Source organism: Lithobates pipiens, unplaced genomic scaffold, assembly GCF_037356315.1.
Source record: "Lithobates pipiens isolate NorthernLeopardFrog02 unplaced genomic scaffold, aLitPip1_a1.2 Scaffold_22, whole genome shotgun sequence".
Taxonomy (NCBI): Eukaryota; Metazoa; Chordata; class Amphibia; order Anura; family Ranidae; genus Lithobates; species Lithobates pipiens.
The window spans coordinates 15,457,310-15,471,860 of NW_027507784.1; the positions used below are offsets into that span (position 1 = coordinate 15,457,310).

The 14,551-nt window shown below is 42.6% G+C and overlaps 1 protein-coding gene across 1 annotated transcript in view; it reads right to left on the reverse strand.

Moving 5' to 3' along the window:
• Positions 1 to 14,551, reverse strand: part of LOC143923336 (uncharacterized) — a 75,010-nt gene that overhangs the window by 16,202 nt on the left and 44,257 nt on the right. Inside the window, exon 2 of the mRNA XM_077446950.1 lies at positions 13,087 to 13,357. Coding sequence (XP_077303076.1) covers positions 13,087 to 13,357 — 271 coding nt within the window. The remainder of the gene's footprint in view (positions 1 to 13,086; positions 13,358 to 14,551) is intronic.

Below are 14,551 nucleotides of genomic sequence, written 5' to 3' on the forward strand. Positions count from 1 at the left end.
CCCTCCTGTTTCTTTCTACACTGATATGAGCCGGCTAGTGGATAGCTTAGTGAAGAAGGGGTCTGGCAATGCAAGTCAGAGCTATCAGAGACTCCGATTTTTCTCAGGGCAGTTGCCAACCCTTATTGGAGAAGATGAGTTTGAGACCTGGATGAGTCAGGCCATTCAGGCTATGGAGGAATGGAGTGTCTCAGAGGCCGTGAAACGACAGCAGCTCAGTGAGAGTCTTATAGGCCCTGCGGCTGATGTAATCCACAATTTAAGAATTGGAAAGAGAACCTGTATTGCCATGGACATATAGATGCTCTGTATGCTGTATTTGGAAGAGTTGAAGCAATGGCAGGTCTGATGTACAAATTTAATTACACTCGTCAACAAAAGGGGGAGAGCCTTTCTGGGTACATATCCTGAGTAGACAGAATGTTGCACCAGATTATCCTTAAAAGGAGCATCAAGGAGTGCGCATGCACGAGGGATCTGTGATGGCCGCCTAGTCACTGAGCGCCGTGCCACCCCAGGACATAAGGCCCCCACAGCACCAGCCCGAGCCACAATACGCCCACGATCTTGAGGCACACAGCATCCAGAACACACAGAGATCACCTCCGTATGTTTAATAAGGCTTCCAGGCTAAATCTGGAGCCAACCTTTTCAGCCTCCACCCGGCTGGGGTGTATCAAGATGGCCGCTGCAATAGAAACTGCTTACCAGCCTCATGTCTCTACTATACTCAGCAGGACCAAAGGCAAGTTATCTCCCCAGCCCACCTACACTACCTCCCTGGGCCACAAGCTCATTGCCTGCAGGAAATTATTCCCTTCCCGGCCTCCACAGAATCTCTTCTTGGCCACTCAATCAGAGACCCCTCTTTCTTCCCTGCAGGGCCTGACATGGCCGCATTCACTGACTCTCCCCACTATGAGGCCCCTGCTAGAGATCATCCTTTCAATATAAAGGATCTCTACCTCAGGTTCTCCACTCTTCTTGATAGGGGACTAGCCTCCACAGCAGCCAAAATAACTGTGGAGATTAAAACCGATCTCCAGAACATAGGCACCAGAATAGAATCAGTTGAAATCAAATGGATCAAACGGCTGCAACCACACATCAAAATTCCGACCTCATACACTCTCTCCAAGATCAACTAGACACGGCTATGTCATGAATAGACAATTTGGAGAATAGATCCAGGAGGTACAACGTCAGGATCAGAGGCCTGCTGGAATGCATCATAGATGTCACCTCTGGGACACAGGACCTCATGAAATCACTAATCCCTAACATCCCACCCCATCATCTGGAGCTGGATAAAGCTCACAGAACCCGCGGTCCTCCCAGGAAGGACGGCTCCCTAAGGAACATCATAGCAAAACCTAATTTTTTCCACAGTCAGAGAAGCAATAATGAAGCAGTCACGAGCCCACCCTCAAGTAACATGCCAGGGCCACCCTGTGCAAATTTTTGCCGATGTGGTACCCTCAATCATTCAACATAGGAGGACCTTGAAACCACTTCTACAGGCCCATGCACAGAGAGACATCAAATACAGATGGTCCTTCCCCTTCGCAATGAAATTTACATTTAAGGGACAAAACTACTCCTTCAACTTCACAATGGGTGAGAATCTCCTTCTCAAACTGAAGATAATCTCTCAGGAAGCAGACATGGAAATCTCTGCCCCCCACACCAGATCAAACAAGTGCCAACCACCAGTGAGCCCACAAGTTCCCCTTTGGAATAACCCTAAAGCCTCATACACACTATCAGATTTTCTGCTGACTTTTTCCTTCAGATTTACCAAAACCATATACTATGAGGTCAAACCTTAGGAGTTTCAATGTGTATGCAATCAGGCAGGCCCTTCTACTACATGGTTTTGGTAAATCTGAAGACAAAAATCAGCAGAAAATCTGATAGTGTGTATGGGGCTAAAGGCTCGCAGATCTACCCAAAATGGCCCTCCTTGACTTTCAATCTGAAACAGATACCGTTTCCTGACTGAAGGCAGCCCTCAAGAATTGACTAATATTCTGTTGGCCGATTTACTCTACTTCATACTCCCCACCCAGGTTCCATATTCCTGGATTACCCATGGCACCTTACCTCTCATTTTGTGAGACTTCACATCTACCCTGTCATCCTGCTTAACAAAACTTTCAAAGACACCCCTTCTAGCAAATTTTCGGAAGACACACCGTTTTTACATAAGCAAGATCCCCTCTTGGGGCCCCCTACGGAATTGCCATGGGAGCCCTTCCCCCCCTCCCCTTTGCCTCTCCTTATGGGGTAGAAGGGAGAGGGGGTAACGTTTAAATGATAATTGAGGTCTTTTGAATCCCCTGTTTGTATACATTTACATTTTATGTATATTTTACTTAGTTTGGTTCCATAGTTGCCTTTATTCTGATAACCAGGACTTTATGTAACAGGGCTCCACTAAGGATAATGGTTTGTAATTAGTCTTTTCTCACCCCCTGGGTGTCCTGGCCTGGGGGGGGGGCACACATGCGCCTCCTCCTATCCTTTTGACTCCTTTCGGTTTCTGGGGGATAGGATATGGATACTCACATGGCACACACAACCAGAGGTAGCCATCAGAAGCAAACCAGAAATCCCTTCCCCCTCGTTTCACAGAAATGGTCACCCTAAGGTAAGTGACGGTAGACTTTCATATGCACTTCTCAGATGGTACCATGGCTGAGCACACACAGCAGGCATTAAAAATTGCTACTCACAATGTCTAGAGTATGAACTCCCCTCTCAAGAGGAGAAAACTCTTTAACCTCTATAAGTCCTCCAAGCTAGACATTGTCATGCTTCAGGAAACTAATTTTCCGGTTCGGTATAGCCCCAAATTCCTCCATTCCCACTTCCACAACTTTTTTCTCCCAAGTGCAGAGAATAAAACTAAAGTGGTAGCTATACTCTTAACTAAGTCCTGTAATTTCAAATGGATCTCGGACGTGAAGAACCTAGAGGGCATATTCCTTTTAGTGAAAGGAATGTCGACGGACACCTTTATTCCCTCTTATAGAGGGTACAGTCATATTTGGAGGGGACTCCAATTCAGCCTTTGACCAAGGTCTGGATAGATCCAGGTCCCCAGCCTCCCAATTGACCCGCCCAATAAGGGACAGCCTTAGGATCGCCAGACTCATCCATACGCAAGGTACAGCTGACGCATGGAGAGAACTTAACCCTAGCAAACAAGACTTCTCCCACTTCTCTAGTCCCCATAACCTGTATGCCAGAATTGACCACCTCCTAGTCCAAGCCCATGTCATTCCTCTCATTACTGAAGCACACAGTCCTATCGGATCATTCCATAGTTTTCATGTCACTACATAAGTGTCACTCGAGGCTGGCTCGTGGTCAATGGAGATTGAATGAATCTCTTCTCTCAGATCCAGTGAGAGTAACTATGCTTGAGAAGTCCCTTAAAGAGTACTTCTTGCTCAATAAAACTGAAGACACTTCTACTGAAACTCTGTGGGCAGCCCACAAAACATTTATCAGAGGAGAAATCATCAAAATGGCCACCCAAATGAAATGAGAGAGGACAGCTGACATAAAAAGACTAGACGAGGAATACACCTCACTACGGTCACGACACAAACGACACCCCACTCCTTCATTAAGGCCCAACTAGGCCAGGCTGGAGCTCAACCTTGCTCTCACGGCCAAAGCTGAAAAACAAATACGATGGAGCAAGAATAAATTTTATACCCAGGGAGACAGATTGGGCTCCATGCTGGCCTCTAAACTGAACCCCAGATTCCTCTCATTCGTAATGCCCAAGATCAGAATCCAAGGCCAAGGCACCTCAGTCAACTCAGCCAAAATTTTAGAGGTCTTCCACGATTTTTACTCCAAACTATACAGCCTCCACAAAACCAAAGCTGTCATTAAGGTGTACCTCAACAATCTTCCCATCCCCTCTCTCTCAGCAGATTATAGAGAAATGCTAGAGGCCCCCTTCTCAGAAGAAGGGGACCTCTAGCAAGTTATCAACACTCTCAAATCAGGTTCTGCAACGGTTCATCCTAACCCCTACTATAAGACATTTACCACTACCCTGACTCCACATTTGATAAAATTTCTTAACACAAAGACACAGGGCACCCCACTTGATTCTCACCTAAGCACTGCCTACATTGCAGTGATACCGAAACCGATAAAAACCCGGAAGAAGTTAGTAATTATAGACCCATCTCCCTTACCAAAATTCTTGCAAACCGTCTAGCCTCCTTCATTAACCGTTATATTCATAAGAATCTGGTGGGGTTCATCCCGGGTAGACAGGGTCCTGATCAAATCAGAAGAGCCATAGACATAGTCTCCATCCTACAGACAAATTGGTCAGGAGGCCTCAAACAATCAGGCATGCTTTTATCACTGGACCTTCAAAAGGCCTTCGACTCGGTCTTCTGGCCATATATCTTTACAATCCTTGAGCTTTGGAGCTTTGGCAACAAGTTCATGGGCTTGATCTCTGCTAATCTTTGCAATAGCAATTGAGACACTCGCCATCTCCATTCGCCAAAACCCCAGCATACAGGGAGTTCAATGTGGCTCTCAGGTTCACAAATGTGGCCTGTTTGACATTCTCCTATTCCTCACCTCCCCTATAACCTCTCTCCCCAATCTATGCCACTCTTTAGATGAATTTTCCAAGATCTCCTGCCTCCAAGTAAATTATTCAAAGTCACAAGCCCTCAACATTTCACTTCAACCAGACACTATAACCTCTTACAAAATAACTTTGACTTCCAATGGAGTACCTCTTCCATTAGATACTTAGGTATCAACCTCACGGCTAAAACAGAAGACCTCTGTTTTAGAACAACTAGTACCAATATTAGAAGAGTTTTCGCCAATATACAGATACTAACTGATAACGAGGGCCCCAGGGCGATATTAGCCCTGGATGCTATTAAAGCTTTTGATAGCCTGGAATGGGACTATTTATGGGGAGTGCTGAAACAATTTGGATTTGGCCCACTATTTTATTAGATGGGTCAAACTGCTCTATAGTAAACCTAGAGTAAAAGTTAAAACGGGTACTGCACTCTCTAGGACATTCCAGCTGGAAAGAGGGACGAGACAGAGATGCCCCTTGTCTCCCCTCTTGTTTGTGCTGGCCATGGAGCCCCTGGCTGTCCTGACGAGAGCGTGTCCGGATATCCAGGGTTTCTGTCGTGGGTCAGGGGAAGAAAAAATCGCTTTGTTTGCGGATGATATCCTCTTTTTTCGTTGGGGACATAAAGTCTACCCTGAATAAGGTAATGCAGATGATGGGTGAGTTTTGAACAACAGTCGGGCTTGGGAATTAATTGGAACAAACCAGCACTGTTACCACTTATTAGAGCAGGTGACCAACCGATACCAATTATCCCTGGTCTGGCAGTGGTAACTAAGCTAAAATATCTAGGTGTTTGGGTGTCTGGAGATGTAAATTATTATGTTGGCGAGAACTTGGTACCACTATTTGGTGCTACCTCCCCCTTTCGGTGGCGGGGCGCTGCAATTTAATTAAAATGATCTGGTTGTCGCAAATATTATACATTTTACACAACTCCCCGACCTGGATTAACCAGAAGTGGTTTAAGAAATTAGAAACGTTATTCCCGAGAATTGATCTGGAAGAAAGGTCAAGCCCGGATTAGCCTTCAAACATTGCAGCTCCCGGTAAAGAAGGGAGGGATGGCAATACCACACCCAAGGCTATATTTCTTGTCAGCTCAGCTTCAGCTGGGGCTGGTATTAATGGCAGAGAATATTCAAGCAATAAAATAATGATTGAGAAATCACCTCATAAGCTAGTGGTTGAAACCTTGGAGGCTAATTCGTTCGCTTATAAATGTACTACGACTATCTTATTGAGGAAAGTGTGGCAGGCAACTAAGCTAATTATGGGATATAATGAGGTGACTGACTATACCCCTTTGTGGTATAATGAAAACCTAACAGAGCTAAGCAGTATTGATAGATCTCTGGAGTGGGAGAGACATGGACTCAACAGATTAACACAATTATATGACGGGAATTGCATGAAATTCTTTGAAGATCTGAGGCGAGAATTCGGCATCTCGAATAGGGAGTTTTACAAGTATCTACAAATTAGACATGGGATTGGGGCCCAGTTTGGGGCATTGACGATGGAGAGGGTCGAAACCCCCTTGTTTCGGGGACTGGTTGAGTGCACGCAAAAGAAAGGGACAATCTCCAAATTATATATTAAACTTACGGATACCTTCTTGAAGGGGGAGGGCCCAGCTAGAAGTAGAAGGGAGTGGGCCAGAGAGGTAGGGCCGATAACTCAGGAACAGTGGGATAGGATATTAGAAAGTGGATGTTTGGTATCTATATCCCCCTCGCAGAGAGTGTCCCATATGTTCTTCATTTATAGAGTATACTATACCCCTCACAAAATGTGGAAGATAGGAAGGGTAACTAAAGATGAATGTCCTAGATGTGAGGCGCCTGGGGACTTTCTGCACATGGTGTGGAAATGTCCAAAGTTGTACAGGTATTGGATAGAAATAGTTCGTAGAATTAACAGGACTTTTAAGATCACTCTAGAACCTGAAGCTAGGACCTGTCTTTTAGGGATCCTGGAGGAGGGTGGAATTTCCCCCTTGGTAAGAACGGCAGTACTAAGGTGCCTGTATCAAGCCAGACGGTTGATAGCAATGAACTGGCCGGCTAGGAATCCCCCCGCATTTGAAACATGGGTAAATGTTATTGATAATACAATCTGGTGTGAAAGAGTGGTGTACATAAAACGGGGTAATCTAAAGAGATTTGGGGAGCTATGGAGCCCTTGGTTGAGCAAGGAGGGTTGTCCGGTGGGTGAAAGTGGAGGGGTGGGGGTAGAGGTTGTGGTTTGACCAACTCCCCCCCTGTACTACCCCCTCGGCCTCCCTCCCCTCTGGTCCTTTTTCTGTCTCGGTCGCCTTCCTTCCTCTCCTAGTCAGCCAAATAATATTTGGCGGGACTGCCGGCGTGAACAGTGTGCACAGGGGTGGGGGGATGGGTGTAATGAGTTGATTTAAGGATAAGGTTGTAATAACTTGAATGTGGCACATGACTCCTATGTTTGTTTTATTTATTTTGTTATTGTTAACTTTGATTGGGACAACAGCGTCAGTGTGCTATGTATACATTTCCTGCTGTCATTCTAATGGTTGATAATTGAATAAAAATAAAGAAATAAAAAAAAGAAATGTCATTTTATGCAGGGACTGTTCTAATCACGGGAAACACGCACCACTTCAAAAGCATACTATAGACAACCCCCAGGCATGATATTTAAAGGAATATTTCACCTTTTTTTTTTTCGCTTTAAGCGTCATTAAAATCAGTGCTCCCGAAAAAACGGTCGTTTTTAAAACTTTGTTTTGCATTGATACTTGTCCCCTGTGGCAGGAGTCGGGTCCCCAAACCCTTTTTAGGACAATAATTTGCATATTAGCCTATAAAATTAGCACTTTTGATTTCAAACTTTGAGTCCCATAGACTTTAATGGTGTTCTAAAGTTCGTACAAATTTTCAGTCCGTTTGCAGGTTCTGGTGCGAACTGCACCGGGGGGGGGGGGGGGGGGGGTGTTTGGCTCATCCCCAGTGTTAGTAATACCCTGTTGGTCCTGTTGAGTTGGCCCATTGTAAAGGGTATAGGGTGTTACAGGGACAGTGACCACGTCATCCATTGGAGCCAAAGATGTGGCTTCTTCCGTCAAAACAGCCTTCTGTCATTTGTAAACCTTATTAACTTTATAATCATTAGTGTCCCTAACATATTTTTTCATCTTTTTTTCCTGGGTTTCTTTGTCAACTTTGACTACAAAATCCTGTAGATTTTTCATCTTTTCTTTAAATTCTGCTGACCCTCCAAACGGTACAAGTTTGGCCTTAACAGCATTAATATTGGCCTCTAAGTTTTTTAATTTCCTGTCTTTATGTGAAATCAACAGTTCTAGTAGTTTTTCAGTAAGATTGAAAAAAGAAAACCATTCGTCTTCCAATTCCTTTCCAATCATACCATCATTGGGAGCTAAGTCCCATCTGAGTCTTCTGGGGGTGATGCCGTCCTTGACATATTGAGTCAGGGTAAAGACATCCCACCAGGTCCTAATTTGCTTATCTAAAACTTTTTTTAAGAACCTTGAAGTCATGACTAAGATCAGATCTGACAAAAATTCATCCGTATTAATAACTCTATTAGTGACAAAATTACAAATATCCATCGCTGCTGAGTGCACTCAAAACAAGAGAGATAAACTTAAAATATATATAAACTAAATAAACAAAGTCGCGCTGATGGTGTGACAAAAAAAGTAGAATCAGTAACGTGAGAACAATTGCAGCTGCTATACACAAAGTGCTAATCACTTGAAAACCATAAGACATATAAAAACAGCGCTCGCAAACATACTAAATGGAAGTGAAAAAAATATATATGTGAAAAAATTAAATATAAGATGAACCAACACAAAGTCCAAAGAAAATCACTGAAGGTGCTCCAATCCAAAGTGAATGAAAAAACTTCAGGTGCATAACACCCCCTTAAGAGTCCCCACTCACCAGATCCACATGACCCCCAGATTTTCAGTCTGGAGGGTCAGTTAAGGATTGGTATGGATGTCTTTAGGATGGAGTGTGGACAGCCAGGTCAGCAGATCCAGGGTTCCTCAAATGAAGAGTTTGAGCCAAATAGACACGTACCCAGAAGTAAAACTAACTAATAGTGAAGTACCATCAAAAAATTGATTTATTTAAACAAAAAATGGGTACTTACAAAAACGAAGGGATTAAACAAGCATTAAGGAACAGATCGCATAAAACCGTCATTGGTAGCGTGAGTTCCAAAAGACCGGAACTGACGTCAGTATTTCCGGAAACAGTGTCAATGTTTCGCCCTCCCACAAGGCATCATCAAGGACCTAATTTCCGGTAGGCTGAGCCAGCTTAAATAGAGGGCGGAGGAGTAAACGTCCCTCCATATACCCAATCAACATGAGCACATATTGTTATTGTTGGTTGGATAAAAATGTCGCTCTTAAGGATCAAAAAATGTACATAGGAGAGACAAAACGCCATGTTTCTGGTTTGATCACATCAAACACTTTCCAAGGAAACCATGAACGTCTCTGGCTTTAATTAGGTGCTTCAAAAAAACACGTCCCCCCATTAGAATTCATGCATCTGGCACCCTGCATAGGGGCCGGACGCATGGATAGGGGGCAGCGCCCATGCACCCTTAATGGACGGGCCACCTCTGGTTGCAGGATATAATATATTGAATACTTTCTAACTAAATCTGGCTGGTTTATCAAGAGTGGAACAATTATTTAAACCCTTAATGCTGACTGTATGCATATATGCGGCCTTAGATTGAAGGGATTATACCAGGGTGATAACTGCAGCTGCAGGCAACATCGCAGTACAGTTTTTTTAGAGCGGGTGGTCGGCTCTCTAGGGATAACAACTGATGCAGCTAAAAGCCGTTCGGCTGTTATCCTAAAGCAGCAGGAGGGGACATCCCTCTCCCGCCACCCGCTGCCGCTTTTCTTGGGCCTCCCGTCCCACCGGGAGACCCGAGCCACCATTCAGCGCCTCCGCCGGCTAGGCTGAGACCCGGATGAAGCCGCATTTGGCTCTGATCGGGTCTCCGAGCTATAATTCTGGAAGCAACATCATAACGTCACTGCCAGTTTACTCAGCTTGCCGATTTAAAAAAAATTACAATATTCAGAAATCTCAGTTTTTGCGAATCTGAATACTTTTAAGTGTAAAGGAGGGATTTGTGCTCCCGATCCCTCCATAACGAGTACCTATCACCACTTATTACTGTCAAAAGGGATGTTTACATTCCTTGCGACAGCAATAAAAGTGATCACATTTTTTTTTAAAGGACAGTGTAAAAAAAAAAAAAAATAAAGAAATAAATAAGAAACTTTTTTTTTTTTTTTAACGCACCCCCGTCCCTGTGAGCTTGCACAGGAAAGAAAATGCATACATAAGTCACACACGCAAATGTAAACGGTGTTCAAATCACACATGTGAGGTATCGCCGTGAACGTCAGAGTGAGAGCAATAATTCTAGTAAAAGGCCTCCTCTGTAACTCAAACCTGGTAACTGTGTAATTTTTTAAAAGCGTCGCCTATAAAGATTTTTAGGTATCGTTGTTTTTCACCATTCTACGAGTGTGTGCAATCTCAAAACATGACATGTTAAGCCGCGTACACACGGGCGGACTGTCTGTCCAACTTAGTCCGCTGAAACACATTTCAGCGGACAGTCCGCTCGTGTGTGGGCTTCAGCGGACTTTTTCAGCGGACAGTCTGGCGGACTAAGTATTTCGGAATTTCCGTAATATTGTCCGTCCAACTTTGGTTTCAGCGGACAGTCCGCTCGTGTGTAGGCAAGTTGGACGGACTAAGTATGGCGCATGCTCAGAAAGGATTTACACTGCCGAAGGTTGCATTGCAGTGTATTGGACGTCGAATTTCTAGTCCCGTCGTACGTGCTGTACACGTCATCGCGCACGCTTTCAGCGGACTGTCTGTTCATCGTGTGTGGTCAAGTCCGTTCATTCAAAAGTAGGACGGACTGTCTGTCGGATTGTCTGACGGACTTAGTTGGCCAGACAGTCCGCCCGTGTGTACGCGGCTTTAGATAACTATTTACTCAGCATTACATCTTCTTTCATATTAAACAAAATTTGGCTAACTTTACCATTTCGTTTTTTTAATTCATGAGCGTGTCTTTTTTCCCAAGAAAATGCGTTTGAAAGACTGCTGCACAAATACCGTGTGACATAAAATCTTGCAATGATCGCCATTTTATTATCTATGGTCTCTGCTAGAAAAAAAAAAAAATATATATATATATATATATATATATATATATATATATATATATATATATATATATATATATATATATTGGGGGTTCTAGCAAAAAAATACAGATTATAACTTGTAAGCAACAAATGTCAGAAATACCAAAACAGATAAATAAAAAACAAATACTGTAGATCTCCACACAGCTTCATGAGTTAAACTATAAATATTTTATTTGCCTAGAAAAAATTGCGTAAACCAGTGACTGTGAAGCTATTATACAACTAAACATGTGTACTAAGGATGAATCATGAGAATTACCTGTAGGCTGTGGGAATAGTCTCTGATTAAATGAAATAGGAAATTAGTACTATTGCTTCACATTTGGTGAAGATTGAATAACTTGACTTTGTTATTACATATAGCCTTTGGAATATCTGAAATATGCTTCTTCTGCCGCGTACAACACAAGCACTTTTTCCGTCGGATATAAACACCGAACCTCCGACGGAATTCCGCTCAAGCTGTCTTGGATACATACGGTCACACCAAAGTCCGACCGGCAAGAACGCGATGACGTACAACACTATGACGGGACTAGAAAACGGAAGTTCAATAGCCAGTAGCCAATAGCTTCCGTCTCGTACTTGCTCCAGAGCATGCATCATTTTTGGTACGTCAGAGCAGCATCCAGACGAGCGATTTTCCCGATAGGAATTGGTATCGTTGGAAAAATTTAGAACATGTTCTCTTTCTAGGTCCGTCAGAATTTTCGACGTAAAAAGTCTGATGGGGCATACACACGATTGGAATATACAATGAAAAGCTACCATCTGACTTTTTCTGTTGGAAATTCCGCTCGTGTATACGCGGCATAACTCTTTAATTATACATCACCCAGCAGGATAAGACTATGAGTAGGATGTACAATATATCCATGTATTCACTGACTGACTGATGATTGGGAGCCCTTCTGGAGGTTATCATTTAGAGCAGGGGTCTTTAAACTATGGCTCTCCAGTTGTTCAGGAACTACAATTCCCATCATGCCTAGTAGTCACGTCTGTGAATGTCAGAGTTTTACAATGCCTCATGGGATGTGTAGTTCCACAACAGCTGGAGGGCCGTAGATTGAGGATCCCTGATTTAGTGCATATCAGGCTGTGCCTTATTCCACTGTGGGACAGTGACATATAACCTGTTTTTTAGGAATACACTAGGAATTGTTTGCATGACTTTGGTCCTATGGGTGACCTATGTGTGCTTTTTCAAGTATATATAGGGGGTGTTCTATACTAGGGGAGGATAAGGTCTGCAGACTGTGTCATTTGTGTGTCCCTCCCCCTTTTTTGTGAGGGTTATTTTTTTTTTTTTAATTTACATTATTTTACGCAGTTTGTGTATTTTTAGATATTGGGCTGGGTTAGACCACAGGGGAAAAAAACTCTTCTTTTGGGGGCCTTCCTTTCTGGCCTAAATATAAGGGGATTGATGTTTTTTCTATGTATATCACTTTTTCTAGGCAAATAAATTATTTTTAGTTTAACTCATGAAGGTGTGTGGAGATCTATTTGTTTTTTATTTTTCTGTTTTGGTATTTCTTTTTTTTGTTGCTTACAAGTTATAATCTGTATTTTTTGCTAGAAAATTACTTAGAACCCCCAAACATTATATATATATATATATATATATATATATATATATATATATATATTTTTTAGCAGAGACCCTAGAGCAGGGGTCTCAAACTGGCGGCCCTCCAGCTGTTGCAAAAATACAATTCCCATCATGCCTCTGCCTATGGGAGTCATGTTTGTAACTGCCAGCCTTGCAATGCCTCATGGGACTTGTAGTTTAGCAACAGCTGGAGGGCCGCCTGTTTGAGACCCCTGCCCTAGAGAATATAAAGGTGATCGTTGCAATATTTTATGTGACACAGTATTTTTGCAGCAGTCTTTCAATCGCATTTTTGTGGGAAAAAGACACGTTCATGAATTAAAAAAACGAAATGGTAAAGTTAGCCCAATTTTGTATAATATGAAAGATGATGTATTTTTTTTGTATTATTCTTTTGTTTTGGTGTAGTCTAATGTTTGATCACACCTCCCAAAATTTATTCGGTGAGTGCTACTATTTTGAATAGGCAGGATTTCCATTCATGCTCTCCTTATGTACAAATGTCAGAAATAGGCTTAGGTGTGAAAGGGTTAATATGGATGAAAAAAAAGACGTATTACTTACCAAACCTGTCATGAAGACATTTCAGCTCGTTGTCGTAGAGTGAGCTATTCACATTGGTGATATTTATCCTTCCACGATTCTTAGTATGATACAAGATGGCAAAGTTAAACCCGGAGATCTCTTGATGAAACTTAAACATGTTATTGGTTATGTACACAGGTTGGACATTGATCCTTGTTTTCTTACACATTCTCTTCTCTAGAAAATCTTTCAGCCATTCATAATTCCGTTCACTGTCTCTGGAGCAGATTGCCACCATTTTTTGCCCCATCTGGAATAACCAACAGACAATAAGTCATGAACATGATTAACAGTTTATTTTATTGCTTGCGTAGATCTACCCTCGTGAGGGCCGCTGATAGAATCTATACCCCACTGGTTGTCTGACTCTGCAAGCCCCCCGACACCTCTGACACCCTGGATTCAGTCATTACCCATTGACAGCAGTAATAAGCAACATACACAATACAGATGAAATAGTTTTGTTTTATTTACTGTGGCAAGAAATGACACAAAGGAATGAATAACATAAAATTGTAAGTCATGTGACTATTTTATCTTAAGTCAACAAATCTCTAGTAATCAGTAGACATGTGCATTCGTTTTTGTCCGAATGCATTTTCGTCCGAATTTCAGCTATTTTCGTTTTCGTTTTGACAAACGATAACGAAAGCACAAAATCCGAAAAACGAAAGATCCGACATAAATAAATGCTTTATTTTCGTTTTCATTGTTACAACAGTTCGATATAGAATAGGAGATTCCACATGACTCTGACAATAACAATCTTTCTATAGAACCTGTGGTCGAATGTGCCTAACCTTACCTCTATTAGTCCAAGATTATATAGAGAAAATATTCGACAGAGAGAAAAGATTCTGAAAGTTACTGTCCTAAAAAGTGTTTGGGGACCCGGGTCCTGCCCCAGGGGACATGTATCAATGCAAAAAAAAGTTTTAAAAACGGCCGTTTTTTCGGGAGCAGTGATTTTAATAATGATTAAAGTGAAACAATAAAAGTGTAATATTCCTTTAAATTTCGTAGGGGGGGGTTGTCTACAGTATGCCTGTGAAGGGGCGCATGTTTCCCGTGCTTAGAACTGTCCCTGCACAAAGTGTCATTTATGCAGGAAAAAAAGGCCTTTAAAATCACTCGCAGCTATTATGAATTGTCGGCTCCCGTAATACAGAGAACACTCATTGAAAGTCATTGATAAAAAAATAAATAAATAAATATAAAAAAGCGTGGGGGTCCCCCAAATTCAATTACCAGGCCCTTCAGGTCTGGTATGGATATTAAGGGGAACCCTGCCTCAAATTTAAGAAAAAAATTGACGTGGGGTTCCCCCTAAAAATCCATACCAGACCCTTTATCCGAGCACGCAACCTGGCAGGCCGCAGGAAAAGAGGGGGGGACAAGAGAGCGGCCCCCCCTCCCTCCTGAACCGTACCAGGCCACATACCCT